At 53.0% G+C, this 21136-nt stretch overlaps 1 protein-coding gene across 1 annotated transcript in view; it reads right to left on the bottom strand.

Moving 5' to 3' along the window:
* The window catches only part of IGSF21 (immunoglobin superfamily member 21), a 259896-nt gene that overhangs the window by 100312 nt on the left and 138448 nt on the right, over positions 1-21136 (bottom strand). The window contains exon 3 of the mRNA XM_074975095.1: positions 2513-2634. Within this exon, the coding sequence (XP_074831196.1) occupies positions 2513-2634 (122 nt within the window). The remainder of the gene's footprint in view (positions 1-2512; positions 2635-21136) is intronic.

The following is a 21136-nucleotide window of genomic DNA, read 5'->3' as shown; positions in this document are numbered from 1 at the left end:
AAAACTGCACCGTTCCTGCTATCATGCGTTTTGGTAATCTTCCTCGCCTCGTTCTCTCCCTCTCCCACTGCAAGAGAGGATGAAGCGTTGACAGCTGTGATGCCGGGATTTTTCTCTTGCTTGAAATGCATTAATTTGTAAATATCTTCATTTATATGTAAATGTGGCATTCTTATCCCTGAAGTCCTGTCGCCAATCTAGCAAAAGCACCAGCAGCTCTTGCCTCTAACTTGATTCCTCTTCGTATAATGTTTGGGTTGTTGGCTTCCTCCCCCCGCTCCCTTCCCTTAATTTTAGTTTAAAAGCTTTCTTCCTCTCTAACGCCTCCCTTCCCCCCTCGCTCTTTGGATGAGCGCAGGTAGGAAAGAACCATTGCACCAACATGTCACGTCCTGACATGTCCATCAAAAGCAGCTGCTCTCGTTTCACTAAAAAGCATCCTCGCAGACTTTCAGCTGTCATGAGACAAAGTACTAGCGTCCAAGTTTCCAATCAGCCTTCGCAAAGATCGGCAGATATTCAGAACTGGGTCAGGAGAGACAATGCAGAGAAAGAGAGGAAGATAGGAGCTGCCACAACGGAACTGGCAAGGCAGATTCTCGCTCCTTCTCATCATGGTCTTTATCATGAGGATGAACATCATGATTTACAATGCATGGTTGGCTTGTTGGCCATGCTTTGCGCTTTGATTGGCTTCCAATATGCCTCTTCCTCAGGGGTTCTCCAGGCAATGACAGTGGAATGGCAACAGAAAAGGTCAGAGTGACTGAGCGTCCTGATTTCAGTCGCAGTCCTTGGAGACATTACCATGCTTGACATGGGCTCCAGAGAGGAGAGCCCCTGGGTACGAGCCTCCGGTTCCCTGCACCAGGGCCACGTGAGTGCAGAATGCAACCATTCAGACCCGGTAACATTCCAGGCCCACGGCACTGCTGTAAGTGACCGCGCAAGATGCTGGGCTGTGAAGAATCGGGCCCCAGGAGGCCAACCCAAACTCATGAGATTCCATCCCAGGCCTCAGAGGGTGGAGTTCACACTGTGATCATGGCCTTTTGTAAGCCCTCGGGGATGAGCAACAGACAGAACTGAACTTTGCTGGAGAACGGAATGGCCCAGCTCAGACTTCATACAGACACAGTAAATGTTTTACGTAACCTTAATCCCAGTCTCCGAAGCCTCTTTGGTACTGGAGAGCCCTCTGCTGCCTTGGGGTGACCCAGGCCACGGCTGACTCTAGACCTATGGGAAGCCCACAACTGTATATGGGGGCCCCACCCATTAAACTATCCAAGTGCTGGTCTATGGCCCTGCACACCTCAAAATATGGAGTTGAAGCATAGGTGCATCCAGACCAGGCTCTGGTGCCTTCCTTAGGGGTCTGAAATGGTACCTGGAATGCTCCAGAGCCCGCAGCATGCTGCAGCAGGCGGAATTTCACTGGGAGTGAAAATTCACTGGGGGCTCAAACTTTATCTTTCCGGGGGGGGGGGGGGGGGAAGCTAGATACCAGGATAGGGTCACAGTGAGGAAGAGGCGAGGGCCACGGGCGATCAGGGAGGTTGCATCAACGTGGACGAGGTTGCTGACCGTCAGGATCTTGCCTGCCTCCTCTGCACAGCTGTCAAATCCTCTCACCTGGGCTCTGGCTCTATATCTTTGTGGGAAGGATCCCAAATGTTGCGGCCTGTCACCAGACAGAGCGGGCAGTGCCCAGCCGTTCAACTGTTGACCAGAAAATTGTTTCAGCAACTCCGGGGCTTCGTAAAGGGGATGGACAGACAACCGCGTTTGCGTCTGATGCCAGCACCTGTCGCTCGGTGGAGCCAATGAGTCCTGGCTAAAGCTTCTGGTCACCTGCACTCCTTTCAAGCAGTTATTGACCAGTTAGAGGGGCCTGGAGGCAGAACAGGCGTTAGTGTTGTGATGCTGAGCCCCACAACTAACTTACAGGCACCTAGAAAATCACAGGCACATACTGGGATTCATGAAGCCTGAGGTAGGCGCAGAGGCAACGGATGGGGAGAGATGACGCCTTCAACAGTGGTTCACCAACGCCAGCATGCCTGAGCTAGCCAACGGGAGAGGCTGACCAGGGGGGTGTATGCTACCTCCCGCCCCTCGCGCAGAGATAGGCGCCTCGCTCTGCTAGCGATTCTCGGCTGCGAACCCTCTCAGGCATAAGGCCCCGAGGCTACAGTCACTCCCAGGCCTGTGCTCTCTCTCACTCGTTATCTCTCCGGCACAAACAATTCTGTAATGATTTACTGACAGTGGAGTACATTACATCAGAGAGAATACATTATATATGTCACACTTCTCCTAAAAATGAGTGGTCTGTGCATGGTTTGCCTCATGGTAGGTTTGCACAGTTCAGACCAGGATGAAGACACACAATCTCTCCCCCCCCCTCCTCCCGCCAATATTTTAACCCAGTAGACTCCTCTGACATTGCTCTCTCATATAACTTAGGAAAGTTCTGAGCACCCTCTTCAATGGAGGCGGAATGGCTTACCGCACTGTTGACTGGTACACCAAGTCCTCTCTCTTGCGATAATTCTCCATGTGTGAGTAGTTGGTGGAGAACATGGCATCAAAGGTGAAGATCTTCTGTTTGATGGTACCACCGTCTGTTACCTGCCAAGGACAAACACGTGTATAAGAACTTGATAGCTGGGCTTGTCCTAAATGGCCAGACAGATAAAGCAGCATTGTACATCTTACTGGACCACGATTTGATTCAGAGATGGGTCCAAGCTACCAAGTTCAGAGCCAAACTCCCTCAGAGTCTAGGAGGTGTTCAGATCTGGAGTCTCCATTTGGCTCCATCTCTACGTTTGATGCACAAGCTTTCAGGCTAAAGCAGGGGTGGCTTTTTTATTCATAAACCATGATCCAGCCTAGCTCAAAACCCTGTGCAACAAAAACATATGTTTCCCCAGCACACAGCTCTGCACGGGGCCATGGGCTTTTCCCATCTTGTCTTGTCTTCATGGTGAAGAAAGACCTGGAGCCTCCTCCTTCACAATGTATGGGAGTGACCTCTGTTGGTCAGTGAAAGTTACACAGAAAATAGCCAACCATGCGGCTCATTGGGCTAGTTTCCATAGCTCGCAAGCCCCACGCCATCCGCCCCATACTGCCTCTGCATCCCTGTCAGTGCTAGCTGATAGTAAAGCACAGCAGCCAGCAAACCCTCAATCTCCTGCCAACCCAGATCGCCTTCCAAAATCTGCGGGGGAGAGAGGGAGGGCAGAGCTACTTCCCCTAATGATCAGACACTGGCCCAAACTACCAAGTTTAGAGGGGTTCCAATCCAGAGTTGTTGGCCAATCTGTTACAGGGATAGAGACCAGAGTCTGAGGGTGTTTAGCTCCGGGAGTTTGGTACCAGACCCGTCTCCAAAATTGTTTATCACATGTTTTATAAATCACAATAGAAGAGCGCCCATCCAATGCTCCAGGTGCCCTCAGACAGACAGACACGTCAGTTACCCCAAGATCCAGTGGAATACCTAGCAAGAACAGAAACGTAACACAAACTAATCTACCTCCTCACACAATCCCCCAAACCGTAGACCACCATCACTGAGCCCTACCCAACGCCCAGCTCCTCCCAGACAAGGAAGGACGGTCCAGTGATTAGAGTAGTAGCCTCATATTTAGGACACCTGAGTCCAATTGCCAGCACAGCCACAGATTCCCTGGGTGACTGTGGGCAAGTCTCTCTGGGCCTCAGTATCCCACCATAGCATGGGGATAACATCACTTCTCTATCACCCAGGGGTGTTGGCACGCTGACTCTATTTACCGATTGTGTGGGGCTCAGATGCTCTTGTCATGGGGGCTAGATAAGGACAGAAAAGGTGCAAACCTTGAAGGTGTCTCCCCGCCCCCCTTCATCTTTTCTGCCCGCTTTTAAATTTTTATTTCCTTTTCCCACAAAACAAAAAACACCCCACTCTCATCTGCTAGGCTGTTATCTCTGCAAAGCTCCCTGCTATCCCATCACAAGAGCAGGGGCCTTTTCTCTGGCTTCATTTTCTCTGACTCCTATCTCCAGCCAGCTGATCTGATTTTCTCGTTAAAGGAATCTTATTGTAAAAGGCTGCTGGGGATTAAGTTGCCCTGTCGTGTGTCACCCCCCTCCCCCGACTCCATTCTCTGTAAAGCTCCCAGATTTATAATGCAACCCCCCCCCCCCCCCCCGAACACACACACACTTACTTTTTGTGGTTAAGGCTGTTCAAAAACAAATTATTACGAAGTTTTAAAAAAAGTAAATGGAAGAGAGATAGAACAAAAAATAATCCAGAGGGGAGGATAAAATAAAAGAAAGAAACTTTGATCCACTATTCACACAGTTGGCTTTTGAGGTCTGGCAGTGGGGCTACAATTCCCGCAGACTGCCGGAGGGTCCAGGAGCTCACCTGCACAGTGCTGGTGCCATAAGAAACAGGCAGGGGCTTTCAAAGCCTTCCCAAGCAGCAGGGCTGCGTGGGCGCACACGCCTTAGATCCACTTAAATGACTTAGCCTGCCGTGTGGCTGCATTTTACTGCTTGTCTCAGCATCTTCCTGATAAAAATCGAACCCTGAACACTCTGCGACGGGGACGGGGACAGTGCCTCTTGCGGAGTAGCCCTGGGTCAAAACCCTGAGTGGGGGGCACCGCGAAGGAGCTCCCTGATTTGCTCTTCCCCTTGTATCCACTGTGCACTTGCTGTCGGCCCACCTACATCACTGCACTGGGGCTCCACCAGCTGCAGCGAGAACATAAGAATGGCGATACGGGGTCAGACCAAAGGTCCATCTAGCCCAGTGTCCCGTCTTCCGACAGTGGCCAAGGCCAGGTGCCCCAGAGGGAATGAACAGAACAGGGAATCATCAAGGGATCCATCCCCTGTCGCCCACTCCCAGCTTCTGGCAAACAGAGGCGCGGGACACCCTCCCTGCCCATCCTGGCTAATAGGCATTGATGGACCTGCCCTCCATGAACTTAACTAGTTCTTTTTTAACCCTGTTATATAGTTTTGGTCTTCACAACATCCTCTGGCAAAGAGTTCCACAGGTTGGCTGTGTGTTGTGTGAAGAAACACTTCCTTTGGTTTGTTTTAAACCTGCTGCCTATTTAATTTCATATGGTGACCCCTAGTTCTTGTGTTAGGAGAGGGAAGGGGCAAGGATGAAACATAGGGGAGAGAAAGTCCATGTGTCCCGTGGCTCAGCAAGCAATGGGGAGCCTAGCTCTCCATAAGCAAGGAGAGATTTGCAGTGCATGAATCCAATGCTGCTGCAAATAAAAGGTGGATCTGTGTCCTCTAAACACAAAGGGGGTCTCTTGCGTTTGTGGCTTCTTTCTGTACATCTCAGCAAGCCAGAAAGATGCACTTAACTAAAGGACCTACCAGTGAAATGTCTGCTGCACGACTTTAAAATTCCACTAAAGCTCTAACTAGCTCTTCCATTTCTTCGTAGAGCTTGTATTTCTCACTTGGCCCCTTTGAAAATTAGAGAAGAACCCAAACCAGGACCCTCAGATCCAAACACTTTGAGAATATCAAGAATCCAGATTCGGGTTCGATCCATTTGGAATCCATATCCCCGATATGAATTTCACAAGAGGTGTTCATCTCTAAAAAGGGCCAAAATCACCATGCAGCTCCTGGATGCTGAGCTGTTCAAGGCCTAGACCTGGATCCAAATTGTGCATGTCGGGCTCATCTCTATTTAAAACAAAGAAGTAAATGTGCTAAGGGAATAAAGCGCTCCTGGCACCTTGAAGCTATTTCAGAGTCATTCAGTGGCTTATATGGGAACTGCTTGCACAAATGGAGCCCATAAAAGCCAGGAGCAGCACTTTGCAAATACACGGGAGAAGGAGTCAGCCATGTACATCACAGAGAATGACATTATAAACACAAAGCTACTGCCACAGAGCGGTTCTGGGAGTCCGGTCATGCTGCCTCAAGGCATTTTGCAGCAAGGGCTTTGCCTGGATGGCAAATATGTTTCGCTCTGAATTACGCAAAGGCTGCCTAGTAAACAGTGGCAGGTCTGGGGTCTGTAATTCAGCTCAGGTGGTGGGCAGCATTTGCCTCGCAGTGAGGTTTGTGACGTCCTGGAGTTGATTGACAGTGGCTCAGGTTGATCGAGAATCCAGCGCGGGAGCTGGGCAGCCTATTTTGGCCGGAACTTTTTTTCCCCACCAGAAATGCAGATTTAGTTCAACCAAAATATTTTGCAGATTTGTGTTAAATTGTTTGTCAGACTCCCCCCCGCCCCCCCAAAAAGCAATTCAAGTCGAAACACCTCTTTTCAGTATTTACTTCAATTCCACTGAACACAGGAGGAAAAAAGCAGGAAAATGAAATGAAACGTTTTGTTTGGGGTCACATGAAACATTTCTTTTGACATGAAATCTCCCCTCCACCCCCAACTTTTTGGTTAACTGAAAATTTCAAAGAAATTTTGTTTTGGGTCAACCCAAACCTAATATTTGGTGTTGACTTTTCAGAACAAAGCCATCAGTTATTCACACAACTCTGCCCAACACCACCCAGGCTCCCAGACATTTCCTCTGACTGGTCTCCTCGCCCACAGCTCGTATGGTAGAATAAAAACCATCAGGGTCAAAAGTGACGGTGCCCACTTCCAGACAAGGAGTTTATGGACATGAGAGTGAAGGGATGGCTACACCAAGACAGCAACAAAATAAAACCACAGGGAGAAGCTTGTTGGGAATTTGAGGAAGGGGCTAGGAGGTCATCAGGGAGCTCTGGATGGTCAATAAATGTACCGATAATGGTGATGATCAATGCACAGATGAAGAGCATCAGTAATATTCCATTTTCAAATCAGCCCGAGCACATGCCTGGGTGCTTCAAAAGAAGGCAGCCCATCTATCTCCCATAATGCAGCTGGCCCAATTGCTATAGAGGAGGGGAAACTTCCTTCCTGACCCCGACAGGCAATCAACTGTGCCCTGAAGCCTGAGATTTGATTACCCTTATCTTGTAGGGTTGGGTACTAAATGCTCATAAAACATTTCAAGTGCATCCTGTTTTTTGGTTTTAACTCCAGCTGCAGCTTACTGAGTCAACACCCTGCGGCTATGAACTCCATCCATCAATGACACAGCCCCTCTTCATTTTACTTCTGTGCACCGTATTTGGGCTCGGGGCAGGGAAGAGGATTAGAAGAGGAGAAAGCAAAGCAGGAAGGCACTTGCACGTTGGGCTTTCTGCTTGCATCCGCCTTTCTCCTCCCGCCAGGTATGGCTCCTTTATCTTGTTCTTAAACCGCAGCCTGCACTACCATTCCTATCTCAAATTTCACTCCATTTTTTTTTATTACACAGAGGAGGAGAAAAGCTGTCAGTAAAACTGTCTCTTCAAATTTATTTGCCTAGGCTGAGGGTTTTTATTACAAAGACAATACATACTCACATACACACAAGATAAAGAACTGCAAAAAGGATGATCCAAGCCATAAATCTCCGGCTCTTTGGGGTAGGAGAGGAAGTTTTCAAGGATATGTCCAATTCACCCTCACCTTTATTTACATTTTTTTTTTTTGGACCAAGCCAGTGAACCTGCTCTGGGCCAGCGATAACGAGGAAGTTTTACAGTCGCTAACAGAGCCAGGAAGCTAGAAGTGGCTCTTTCGTTGAGTATCACCGTGGGTTTTCAAGTCATTGGGATTATTTCAGAGATAAGCCAGTGTCTGCACATGCAGGTATCTGCAGGCCTTATTTCAGGCATAAATCCACCCCCAGCCCGCCCCTTTTACCCTGCCCCTTTTGGGATGTGCGTGTCTCAGAGTTCTCTAGTGGCATCATGGAGGCCTATTAAAATTAACGGGAAACTTTCCACTTGATTCCCGTGAGCTCTGGATCTTCCATGCGCTGATTCAGCCAGCGACTTAAGCACCCGCACATGGATAGTCCCATCGATTTCCACAGGTGAGTCCCAGGGGGACGCGGCGTTGACGTCAGCGGAATGACCCATGTGCTTGGAATTAGCCACGTGCTTACGCACTGGAACAAACCGGCCGGCTCCATTGGTGGAGACCCTTCCCGCCACCCAGGCTCAGCTGGGGGCAACCGATCTAGGCAGGCAGTGGAGGGCACAGAGTTACCCAACCCATCCAGCCGCCAGTCGAGGGCTCCATCATGCCAAGGCAATGGCGGCTGGGTAGCCAGCCGGCTCTGTATTGTAACCACTGAAGCCCTTGTGTCTGGGTATTTGCCCCCTTTATTTCTGTTGAGCCCAATACTGGGAACCCCGACAGCGTTTGCCCCTGTGCTACCCAGAGTGCCCTCCCCGATATCTCAAGGAAAGGGTTCTTACCCAGCACGCACAGGAATGCCCTGCAATGCCTGGGGTCAATTACAGGGCCATGTTGAATCAGGGCCCAAGCCAGTGTGGGGGAGAACTGGGCTGAAAATACTCTCCCCATAACTCCCTGTAGCCCCAGAAGTGCAGCTCCAGCTCTGGACTCTCCCAAAGTGTGGGGCAGTTCAGACGGGGGGAGCCAGGGGGCAGTTTCCGGGCCAGCTCTGGCTCCAAGTTACAACATATGCAATGCTGGTCATGAGAAGAGCTGCAGGTAACAAACACCCGAGGGGGCAGATGGGTTGATTTACACCTAGACACTGTTATATGGGCTGGGACTTGGGTGACCCGGGTTCAATTCCTGCCTCTGCTACAGACTCCCTGAGGGACCATTGGCTTGTCTCCTTGGGGAAGCCCAGAGGAGGGGACTCAGGGCAATTAAACCCACTGCCGTGAGTCTCAGAGCCCAGGTCAGCCAACTCAGGCTCGGGCAGCCGGGCTAGAAAGAGCAGCGTAGACGTTCCTGCTCGGGCTGGAGCCAGGCTCTGAAACGCTGCAACCAGGACCGTCCACATGGCTACATTTAGCCTGCTGGCGCAAGTCCCGCAAGCCCGAGTCAGCCGACCCAGGCGTGGGCTCGCTGCCTCAGGTTTTCTTTTGAATGTGCCTCAGGGCAGGTTTCTTGCAGGTGGGCTTGGATCTCTGGCATGTGCCCTCGCCAGGACCAGGGCTCAGACCCCTGACCCGCTGTGTGCTCCAGCAGGAGCACCTGAGGTGGGCAGGGAGGCAGCAGGTACAACACTGCAAGGACATCCCTGCTGGCCACGCCAGGTACACCCAGCGGACCGTGCAGGGCTTCAGAGGTTAATCACTTTCTCACAACCTCAGTGGCCAAGCACCCATGGAAGCCTCCTGCCACTCAGCCTGCAGTCACCACTCTGAGCCTGTGGTTAATGGACTGGACAGGGACTCAGCAGATCTCGATACAATTCCCAGCTCTGCCACAGACTTGCTGGGTGACCCTGGGTCAGTCCCTTAGGCCCAGATCCGCAAAGCTACTGAGGCAGAGAACTTCTATTGATCTCACTGGAACTTAGGAGCCTAAATCGCTTTTGTGGATCTGGGCCTGAGTCTCTCTGGGCATCAGTCCCCGCATCTGTACAATGGGGATAATTATCCTCCCACCTCTTGTCTCCTTGGGAAGCTCTTTGGGGCAGTGGCTGTCTCACCCTGTGTTTGTACAGCACCTTGCACAACGTTTGGTGCCTAACCCCAGCTAAGGCCTCTAGGTGCTATTGAGCAATATATAGTCCGAATGAAGCACGACACTCCTTGACAACACCCGGAGCCTTCTCCGGAGCTCTGAGTATCTCTCCCACAGCCAGCAATGAACTCTCCTCTTGTTTATTCTCCCCTAATAAACTTATATTTGCCAAGACAGGAGCTGGCAGTATTCCGATAATAGCGTTAGCTGCCCATTGTTGAGCAATTGACGGGTGGAACTTTGGATTTTCCATCATGTCACACTGCATGCCGGGGGGATGAAGGGGCGGGGAGGATCGGGAGGCTAGCGCCGATTCCTGGGCACCTTCCCTCGCGCCTTGACGCTTGCTTTCCCTAGTCTTGAAACGTCAGAGCAGCTGCTGGTTCAGTGTTCAATCTGGTAGCTTCGCCCTGCCAAGCCCCACCTCGCTGAGCATGCTCACGGCTTGGAGAGGCCTGGTTGTAGTAGACGTGAATCCGGCTTGTTAAATGAGGACGTAGTGCAGTTAATGCCCTCGCTTGCCCCTTCAGGCAGGCAAACTTTGGGCACATGTGTGCTATCGATGGCCCCAGGGCCGCTGCAAGTCCCACTGGGTGCGGACAATCTAAATAGATACGACAGACAAAGGGCGGGACAGGAAATGACTCGCCCAACGTCACCCGCAGCCAGGAATAGAAGCCAGGTCTCTCGACTCCTCCATCAGCGTCCCACTCACTAGGCTGGGCTGCTTTGTCCTCTTGGGGTTCTGGGGAATTCCAAATTCAGCAAAACTCACAGAGGGCACGAGGGGGGGACCTGCACCCCGCAACGAGGCCTGCTGGAACCCCGGCTTCTGAAACCGCAGGACTCGGTGCAGCACCAATCGTGAACCCAGTTGGTATCATCCACATATGGCTCTATTGTCTCTGCTAGCCCTGGACCACGTGGTACGAGAGCAGCCCAAGGGTTTTCCTCCTCCTCCCCTGCTGTACTGGATACATGAGTGAGGACAGAGGGATGTGGTCGGGGAGCTTAGTATCCTGTCACCGTCTCCCCTAGTTACACCGGAAAGAGAAGGAGGAAATGCCAGTTGCCAAAACGGCACTGGAACCATGAGCCCCTGGTGCCCACACGGAATGAGATCCTGGGCGGAGGTGTTTTGGGGCATTGCTGGCCGCTGGGACGAACGCAGCTTGCAGCATCTCCCGTCCACCGGGATCTGTAGCCCTGCTTGCAGAGCTAAATCTGATTCTGCAGCTCATCTCCCTTTGGAGAACTCTCCAAGTAGAATGGTTTCGGGCAGGATACGACAACAAAAGCAAACCCCAGTCTAAGAGCCCGAGCTGGCCCTTGACCTCCTGTCTGATTCACACGATGGGCCAATCAGTATATTCTGCATCCCCCGGCCACCATTTCCAGGCTGCAATGCTGCAGCAGGAGGCCTCGTGCTCTGGCGAGTCCCCAGCGTCTGAACCCCAACACAGGAGCTCCACGGTGTACGGCGGTAGCCTGCAGCAAATTAGCATCATCGGCATGCTCAAAACACGGTCTTCGCCCTGAAGCAAATGTGCTGCAACACGTCAATATAATCTATAGACGCCTAATCCGCCTACAGTAAAGTGCTGATCAGTAGGACTTGCATCCTCCGACGGCACGGCCTCCCTGCACAATATCGCCGCATACGCCCTGTGCTGTAGGAAACCCCACATCCTCGCCGCTCGCCGGCAGCAGGCTGCCGCATTGGAACTTTCCTCCCCGCCCACCGCCACGGTACCACACCCACAAATCCCAACGTGACGCTACTTAAGCGTCTCTTTTTTTGTTGTTGTTGCATCCACCTATTGTCCCTCTGTTGCTCGTTTCCATGCCGGCTGGGCTTTGCCCAAATCGTCTCATTGATTCTTTCCAATCTCCCTCCCATCACTGCGTTTGAAGTTGGAGGACGGAAGCGCGGTAAATGCACTTAGGTCTGTCAATGCAACAAGCAAACGGGACGGTGATTTTCACTTGGCCCGTGCAAACAAATAAAACAAAACACCACTAGCCTCCCGTTCTCCCAGCAGCTGCCTTGCAAAGCCACTCACCTCTCTTTCTCTTTGTGTTCCACAAAACCAATTACAGGTTGGAAATAGCTGCAATAAACTTGATATCCCACTTACGGCCCAATCCCGCGGCTGCTACAAAGCGGAATAGTGGCAGGGAGTGAAAACAGCTTGCGTGTTTTGCTCAAGCTGTTTAAATTACATTCCTGTATTACACACCATTCCAACGTGCTCGCTATCCCACTAACAGAGGCCAGGCGTGCATGCACTCCAGAGCTCGGTGCTGGAGGTATTCCTTTTCAGGGAGGATTTCACTGAGCTGATTAGAATCGCTTCTGAATTCCACATTAAAACAGAGTGGCACTGCCATGAGCTCGAGGGGTAACAGGTTGGGGGAGGAGGGGTTTGCATCTCTTCACTCACTTTAATAAAGGACTTTGCAAATGCTTTCCTCAAAAACGGGCTCAAGCAGTAACATTTGCGGTCCCAGATCTCAGTGAAAGGATGGCTTGGCATGTGAATAGGCAGTTGTACTGTGGTAGAACCTAAGGCTGTTCCCCCATTACGCTGGGCCCTGCATGGGCAAAATGGTGCCTGCTTGGAAGCGCTTACAGACTATTCCTACTATACACATGGGGAAACCGAGGCATAGAGAGACAAACAGACTTGCCCAGTGGCACTCAGCAGGCCAATCGCAGAGCTGGGAATAGGGCCCAGTCTCCTGAGTCCCTGTCCAGCACCCTGTTCTCTAAGCCATGTGGCCTTGCAGGTCCCGAGGGGAGCCTGGCCAAAGCTGAAAGGCAGGCTGGGGAGCTGGGCTATGAGTTTGGAGAGCTCAGTTGCGAAACAGCACAGCCGGACAGCCCGGGACGACAAACATCCACTGACAGATTTACCCCTCCTGTTTGCCAGCATGTTCCCTGGGCTCCGTCAATCCTATTTATCCCCAGAGTAGAAATGGCCACGGCAGGGGCAGCGTAAATTACTCCGAGCTGCCCAGCCAACGTGCCTCGACCCTGGAGCAGTCACCTCTCATGGCCAGGTGGGGAGTTCAGCTCCCATGGCCTAGCTAATCCTCCACCCTTGGGCTGAGATTCCAACAAGGTGCAAGGAAGCTGATTAGAAAGGGGCAGAGCTGGCAGGGGTGAGGTGTCGGATAACAGAGGGTGCTGCCAGCCTGCACTGGGGGGCATTGGGCAGATGCATGGGACTGGAACAGCAAGTGATGTTGCAGGTCTAGATCAAGGCACAGAAGCACTGCCCGACAGGGATTGAACTACACTGCGGGGGTGCACAGGGGGAAGGGGGTAGGACTGGCAGAGCTGGGGAGGGGTACACGTGGGGCGGCCGGAGTTTTGGCTGGAGGTGGATGTGCAATGTTGTGCTCTGGCCCCCCATGGCCAGCATCAATTAACATCACTTCTTCACTCCCTGGCGCAACTCCCCAAAGTCACCGAGAACAAGGAGCTTAAAAAAAGAAGAAAGAAAAGTGGGATGAACCCCACTTCGGAATGGCCTGTTCCTCGGGGGAGTAAAGCCAGCTAATAAGTTCCTATGAAAAGGTGCATACAAAACAGTCTATCTCCAGAGATTAGCCCGATTTGTACCCCTTTATTTGAGCCCCGGGGTTGGCTTCTGAGTGAAGCGACATATATTTAAAGTCTGCAGGCTCAGGAGCTCCTGCTTCCCACGCTGCCAGCCCAGGTGCCTCTCGCTCGCTCTGAGAGAGGAGATAATTCGGGGCTGTGGGGCCGAGCACTGGAGGCAGGGATGGGGCTGTTTCATTACGGTGGAGGACTGATTAGCCTGGGCCAAAATCACAGACTCATCTCCCCCAGCGTACACATCTGCCAACACACACACACACACACAACCCCGACACACACACGCGTCCCCCCCCACACACACACAGCCACAATCTGCATGCACAAAGACCCATGCACGTCTCAGTAATTCCACAACACCCATGTATTCTCCACAGTGCACACGTTCCCCACCACGCCCCCATACATCAATAAACAACCCCGTCTTCCACACATGGCCACACACAAATGACCCCCTTCACACTCATCCCCAACAATCCCAAAACACACACACACACACGCTTCTAAACACCAGCACTCACCTCGACACACACATGCCAAGCTCACACACAAAAAGCCACAACTAACCCCACCACAGGCCTCAGCAATTCCAGATCGCACAAGCGCCTCCCACAGGACACATTCTCCAACACAAAAAAGACACACGCAGCCGCCACAAACATCCCTAAATAATCCCAGCACACACCACAATGCACATGCCCCACCCACAACCTCCTGCCTTAACAACCACAACACACAGAGACGTGTCTCAAAAATACACACCTCCACCAACGTATATATACACGTGCCCCTAATAACACCACCACATTCACAAACCGAACACACACACACACACACCCCATTATCCCTCCCACAATATCCCTCAACAACCCAAGCACAAACACAGCAAGGCCCACATCCCTCAAGTCACCAAAAGACACCCCCCGGCCCTCCAAACACACATCCCTCCTTAATGCACACCCTCAGCTGAGCAAAACACACACACAAGGCGCTGACACACAACTGAAATAATACCAATAAAAAGAAAGAGAGAGAGAGAGAGAGAAAGAGAAAGAAGCATTTAAGGAATCAGAACTGAGCTAAGGACTGCCCGAGGCTGGAGCCTGCACCATGCATTATTTATAAATCACAGTGAAAATTGTATTTCTGACAAAAAAACAATTATTTCCACAGTGCCAAGAAGCTGTTAACCTCCTGCCCCTTTGTGTTGCCAGAGGCAAGATCCCCTCCTGACTCCGCTCCGGTTACTCTCGCTTCTCCATTGACCTGGCATTTTGCTTTCGCTCTGCCCCATTCATGCCAGCAACGCTGGGAGCCAATCGGGGAGATCTGCTCTTGGCAGAGACAGCTGGTGCCCTGTCTCATCTGGGTCCCCTGCGAGGGGTGGATCAGGATCTCAAGGATCCCAGCAGAGAGGGTTTAGGAAAGCAGGATGCCAACAGGCTAGCAAACTGCGCCCCAAGCCCCGCAGAGATGGGGTATGTCACAGAGTGCTACGAGGAAGCCCCTCTTTTGAAATCCCCATAGTGTGCAGCTCTCCTGACAGCTCTTTCTGTAGTGGGCTTGGCTGAAGGACCCAACTAGTCCAAAGCCACCCTCGCTGGAGGCTTTGAATTCTCTGCTCAACGTAGCATTGGCTGGTTGGAGACAAACAGGGAGAGATGCCAACGAGCCACTGAATTCTCAGCTGCAGGGAGCATGTGATGCATTACAGAGCATGCAGTGACTGTCTGGAGCACTAAGCAGCGTGATAGTGTGCACGAGTGCATGAAGCATGAGGTGTATGGTGATCACTGTGCACATGGTAGCAGTACAGAGCATCCCATGGTTACATGGAATACCTGGACAGAGCACGAGGTGGCTGGGCAGAGCAAAGAGCGGTATACAAACAAGAGACCCCTCAAGGGTCATCAACAGGGTTCATCACTTTCAGCGCTAAAAATGTGGCCCTCTATCACTTGTGCTATAGGAGTAACTCCACTCGCTGGTAGCGGTAGTAGGCTCTTACCCTTGATGTTGACCAGTCACTGGAGCAGGACGCTTACTTAGTGTGTTATATACACATCACACAGTAGCTCTGCAGGCTACATGGTCAGCGTGCCCGGTGACGGGTGCGAATGGCAAGCAGTAGCCATACAGAATACTCAGGAGTCATTTGTAAGGTTGTCTTTTTTATTTATTTTTAATGGAAGAGTGACAATTGCCAAAGAGCAAAATGGCAAATTGCACGGGGGGGCACATTACATTTCACAGGCACCGGGGGGGGTGGGGGGGGATTTCAGAGTCGCCGCCCCTGGGTTTGGCCCTTAGCGGCGCAGCACGGTGACGGGACGATTGCCCAACCTGTGCGCTCTGAGCTGACACACTAAGACTAGTGACTGCAGGCTAGATGGTGCTTTCAATGCACAGCCTTGAGCAAGGGGCGGTGCATATACTGCTCTACCCAGGGAGTAACTCCACGAAGCTTTCTGGAAAGGATACAGCTTCCTCCCCTCCGTGCACCTGGCCAGCTACTCTGGCCAGTGTGTAGAGGGGAGCAGAGATTCCACCCACTCTCTGCCCCTGTCTGCTCCATCCCTGCCCACTTGCCTGCAGCCAGGAGCATCTGCTGCATTTCATGCCACGAGGCCTGGGTAGGTCTTACTCAGCTCATCAGGGACGTGTGTTTGGGGGGTGGGGTGGAGCTTACTCCCTGGCTTAGCCAAGTGAGACAAGGCCAAAATCTAGCCCTGCAGTATTTTTCAGACCAGGGGAGCATCCCGTCTTAGGCTGCCCGCGCTGCATGGCCAGCTAAGGTGGCTGCCTGGCTTTCGCACACCCAGATTAAGCCGCATTTTCCCTGGGAGGCTGGGGAATGGCTCTGATCCGCAGCAAGCCCCGGGGTAGGGTTAAAAACTCACACTGCTTTGAGGAACTTTGATCAAGGGACTGTTCTGCTCCATGGAGTTCCACCGCTCCTGGGCACAACCTGGTGGCGGCGTTTCTTGTTGCTCCATGCTTTGACCCGTCCCCCGTGACTTCTGCGTAAGTGGCAAAATTCACCATCCTGTCACACACCGGATGAGCTGCGGTTGGCTCTGACCGGTCCCTTTTCCAGCTTTTGCACGAATGCAGCGGCCTGCTGGGCTGGGGTGAGCACGGAGGATGCAGCTACAACCTCGTGAATTTTTCCTTGGTGGCAAAAGGAGAGGCAGTCACCCAAGGGTTCGGCATGGCCAAAAAGAAAGAGATGCTATATATGCCAGGGCAGAGGATCTGTCTTGTGGCTGTGAGAACTCCTTGTACAGGCGGTTTTGATTTGGGCTAGTCACAGCCTCTTCCTTCTCGGTCCCGTGAGCCCTTTTCCCTTACGCCCAGGCTTCCCAGAGCGGTCAGGTCTTGTGGCGGTGCATAGTTCCACCGAGCGGACTGTGAACAGCGAGGACGGAGCCACAGATCTCAGTGCATGAGCCGTTACTGCCGGAGCTAAAAAAGCCGCTCCGTTCGCTCAGACAGCAGCAGGCGCAGCCTGGAGGAGCCCCCAGGGCAGGCCAGCTGGCTTCAGCCGAGACCCCCGCGCCCACCTGACTCCTGAGCGCTCACCCGCAACGCTGCACGTTTGACGGCTTCGCAGCAAACTCTCCCTGTCGTGGTTCCCATGGCAACACGACAGCCTGAGCCGAGCCGAGCCGTCTGTTGGGCAGCGCTCTGCCCTCGGTGCCCACGGCAGGGCCGTGCCTGGCCGAAGCACCTGGCTGAAGCCAGTGGCGATGCACGGGCATAAATGAGGGCAGATGCCAGCCTGAGAGCCATGCAGAGCCTGCATCCCTAGCCGGCTCCGGCTCCATAGCAAGGGGAATGGAAAAAGCGTTCTGTGTTCCATCACCCATTCACCTGTATCTCCTGGGGTGCACGTGAATAAAACCCCAGCTCTCCCGACCGGACCTCCCCCAGGCCTTACGCTGTGCCCAGGTGCAGAACCTTCCACGGCAGGGCTCAGCTAGAGAGAGGCTAAGATTGGAACCATCCAGACCTCCTCTAGTCCCATCAACTTTGGCGGGGAGGGGTCCAGTTGGGACAAACCACCCCTGGTTTGGGGTGGCGGGGTTGCAAATTGCAAAACCCAACCAATGAGATTTTACAGAAATCAAGTGCACCTCCTATCTACCCCTTAAAGATCAGGGGCTTGATGGGGGGCGGGGGGCACAGAGGGGCAGTTGCCTTCTTATAAAGCACCAAGCACTGGCCACTGCTGGACCAAAGATACTGCAATGGATCTGCTAGAAGAAACTCCTTGGGCCAGATCCCAGCTGGTATAAATCAGTGTACGCCCCACTGAAGTGACCAGAGCTCTGATCTATGCCCATTTACATTGGCTGAGGATCTGGCCCCATATTCCTAGTGTTATGTCGGGGAGCAGAGGAGGATCAGACACGCAGCAGCAAACCCGTCTCAGGTGTAACTAGGTCATGTTACACCGAGCACGAACCTGACTCCGAATACAACACTCTGCATTCTGCGCCGAAGAGCCTTTGATAAGATGAGGCGGATCTCTCTGCCGCGACATTTATCTCCCTGAGCACGGAGAGCTCTTGAGTGACGTAGCCGTGGCTGAGTTATCCCATCTCCACTTGTGTGGAGATAAGCGTCGCAACAGAGATCAGCTGTCATGTCTCCGGTATTGTCGGGCTCCTCGCTACTATGCAGGGCTGAAGTTGTCTTTGATGACAGCTACAGTTCCACACGCCTGGTTCCAGTGATTCTGAGCTATAAATGGCCCGAAAGGCACGGGTAGGCAGAGACATTGCTACAGTAGGGCCCTGTGCCTGGACACCGGATAACGGGGGAGTCAAGCCCACCTGTGCCCGGGGGTCCCAGGAAACAGCCAGCCAGCCAGCCAGCCAAGGAAACTCCGCCAGCAGTGAGCAGCCCAGGATGTACCTGCATTGGCTGAACTGTCCTTTGCCACTGTCTCCATCTGCTGTGATGAGAAGAGGCTGCCAACGAACACTGCTTGGGGGATCAGTAGGCACCATCAGTGAGCTGCACCCATATACCCACTAGATGTGATCCGCTCGTGCCTGCCAGCGGCTGGGAACAGATCTGCACCACTGCCCGTGCTCGCTGCGGTCGTTCAGCCCCGCTGGTCCGACCCGTGCCCTAGCGCGCCTACCCACTGCAACCCACAGGCTCCGACCTGTGCCCCAGGGTGCCAGCTGCTGTTCTCCACAGGCCCTGCCAATGAACACACCTGTGCTCGGGCCCCCGCCTACCCGCTGCCAGGCTGCGCTGTAGCTGAGCAACCCTGCGTAAGATCAGTTTCCCATCCTGCTTCCTAGCACCGACTTAAAGAGCACATCCAAGGGACTCCAAAGAACAGCTCATCCTACAACCCCCCATTAAACTGTCAAACGCTTTACCCCGCCTGCCCTTCCTCTCCCACCAGTGCTGATTACTGAGACACTGAGAGCTGCGTGCCACCCCCAGCACCCTCCTTCTCCACTCTGATCCACGTCCTCCCACTCCCTGATATCCACTGCGATGCCCCCCCTTCGCTCTAGGAATCCCGCTGCAGGGAGTAGGCTGGGAGATCCTGCACACACGCTGACCTGTCCGGCAACAACAGCGAAGGCCAACACCCTGCCCCAGAGGTTGTGAAGGTAGGTTGTTTTGAATGGCCCGGATTCCTCAGCTGGTGTAAATCAGTGTGGCTGAATGGAGCTACGCTGACTTACACCAGTGGAGGATCTCGCCCAATGACAACAGTACCTTGCATTCAGGCAGGATCAATGGGGAGGTCAGACTGCAAAGCCACATGGAGGCTGGGGCCCCGGCCATGCGCCTCGTCTGGGACTCCAGAGATGGGGTATCCAAGAACAGCCCCGAATGGCAAACCTCTTGGACAAAGGGAGAACAAAACCCATCAGTACCAACCACTGGGCCCATACCTAGCATTACCATCAAATCCCTTCTGCTAGCATTACACCCGTCTCGTCTGCACTGAGCCTCGAACGGTCGCTCCCAGCCAAGCCCCAGTCTGGGCCAGGTACCAGGAAAGCCCATCCAGTCACACCATCTCAGTCAATGACAAGTGAGTGGCCTGTGTGGGAAGAGCACCCCGGCCCAAACGGTCTGGCTGTCGCTCCCAGAACTCACCTGTCCATGCTGAATGAGAGCAGATGACGAGGCGTGGTTTTGTGGAGGCCCTCGGGGAGGATTCCTTGGAGAAGAGGCTATGGGTGGCATGTGAACTTCTGGCTGGGGGAGGCGAGCCCCCAGCCCCACCCCTTCCGTGCCCCCCCGCCAGAGCCCAGAGTCCCTCACTGTGGCTGCCAGCCCCAGGCTAGCACCCCAGCTCCAGAGCACCGGGAGGGCAGGCCACACGGCCCCAGTGCCCCCAGTCCTGGAACACCGGGAGGGAGGCTGCGTGGCCCTAGCCCCCCAGCCCCAGAAGGGCGGGCCACACCTCCCCAGCCTGAGGTGGGACCACAGCCCGGGGGAGCCACAGAGCAGAAAGCAGGAGGGGACCTGGGGGTGGACCATGGGCAGAGCCACGCCTGGCTATTTGCGAAGGCACAGCCTCCCCCAGCCTATGATACCCGCTGCCCATGGAAGAGGATCTGCCTCTCTGTCTGCCTGTCCATCCACCCATCCTTATACGGCTCTCCTCACCATAGTATCTGAGAACCCTCTGACCCTCTTAGGCAATGGAGAAGGGCCTCAACTAACATTGCAGAGGACAAATTTTCCGCTAAGTGACACTGGTGTAAATCCAGAGCAAGGCGGGCGGTGGGGGAGGCAGGAATAGCTCAGTGGTTTGAGCATTGGCCTGCTAAACCCAGGGCTGCGAGTACAATCCCTGAGGGGGCCATTTAGGGATCTGGGGCAAAAATTGGGGATTGGTCCTGCTTTGAGCAGGGAGTTGGACTAGATGACCTCCTGAAGTCCCTTCCAAACCTGATATTCCATGATCGATGACCATTGGCTTTGGTGGAGTTGCTCTGCATTTACTCCATGCCACCAAGCAGAATCTGGCCCCTGATCTAAACTCCCTTCCAGCCCGGTTTGTTCAGCTGAAACCTGCTCTTTAGGCACTGCCCCTTTAAACGTGCTGTTCTCGCTAAGACCGATGTGAAATGACCCCCCTACGACTCAGGGCTGGGCTGCTTCAGGTAACATCTGCACTGATGTGGGCCAGCTGCCAAAGTAGGTGCATTCGGAGGCCTAACTACCTTGACAGCGACTCTTTAGCATAAAGCAGATTGGGTGTAAGGAGGCCGTGAGCAGAAACACATTCGCCGACTGCTGCAGCTGATGCTACAGAAAAAAACCCCAAACCCTTTCACCTCCCACCGGCAGCAGCAGACGTGGCTTGCAAAGAAATGGAGCGTTTGATTTGTTTGTCCAAGACCAGACTGTTTGATCCCGCAGCTAAAATCATTACCACCGCTCTTGCCCCTCCCACTTCTTCTCCTGCTTCCCCACCTCCCCCACTGTTAATTAAATGGAGACATCAATAAATATAAGTGAGCGACAACAGATTACTCAGTCTCTCCTCCATCATTGCAGCTCATCATTGGGCTGCCGTACAGATTGGGTCCTTCTCCTGGCGTTCATGCTTTGCTTGCCTGCTAAGTGACGCCTGAAAATTACTTGCATGGTCAAAGAGATATTACAGCAGTCAAAGGTGAGAGCTTTGCTGGAAGAATGGTGTGTAATTTTCAGAACCACTACTAGTGCATCAAATCATCCACCCATATCAGTTCCCCGGGAAAAAAAGACTGATAGCCTTATTGCACGAGTCACTTCTTTTCGTTTTTTTAATCCTTGATAGATACAGCAATGAACGTGGCTGATGCAACGATAAGTTTGGGTGGAAGGGGAAGAGAAGAGCTGGTTCATTGACCCCGTGTAGTTACTGCTTCCGTGTGGGGGTC

This window comes from Natator depressus, chromosome 18 (genome assembly GCF_965152275.1).
Source record: "Natator depressus isolate rNatDep1 chromosome 18, rNatDep2.hap1, whole genome shotgun sequence".
Taxonomy (NCBI): Eukaryota; Metazoa; Chordata; order Testudines; family Cheloniidae; genus Natator; species Natator depressus.
The sequence above is the reverse complement of the archived record's forward strand: the minus strand, read 5'-3'. Positions and strand labels throughout refer to the sequence as shown.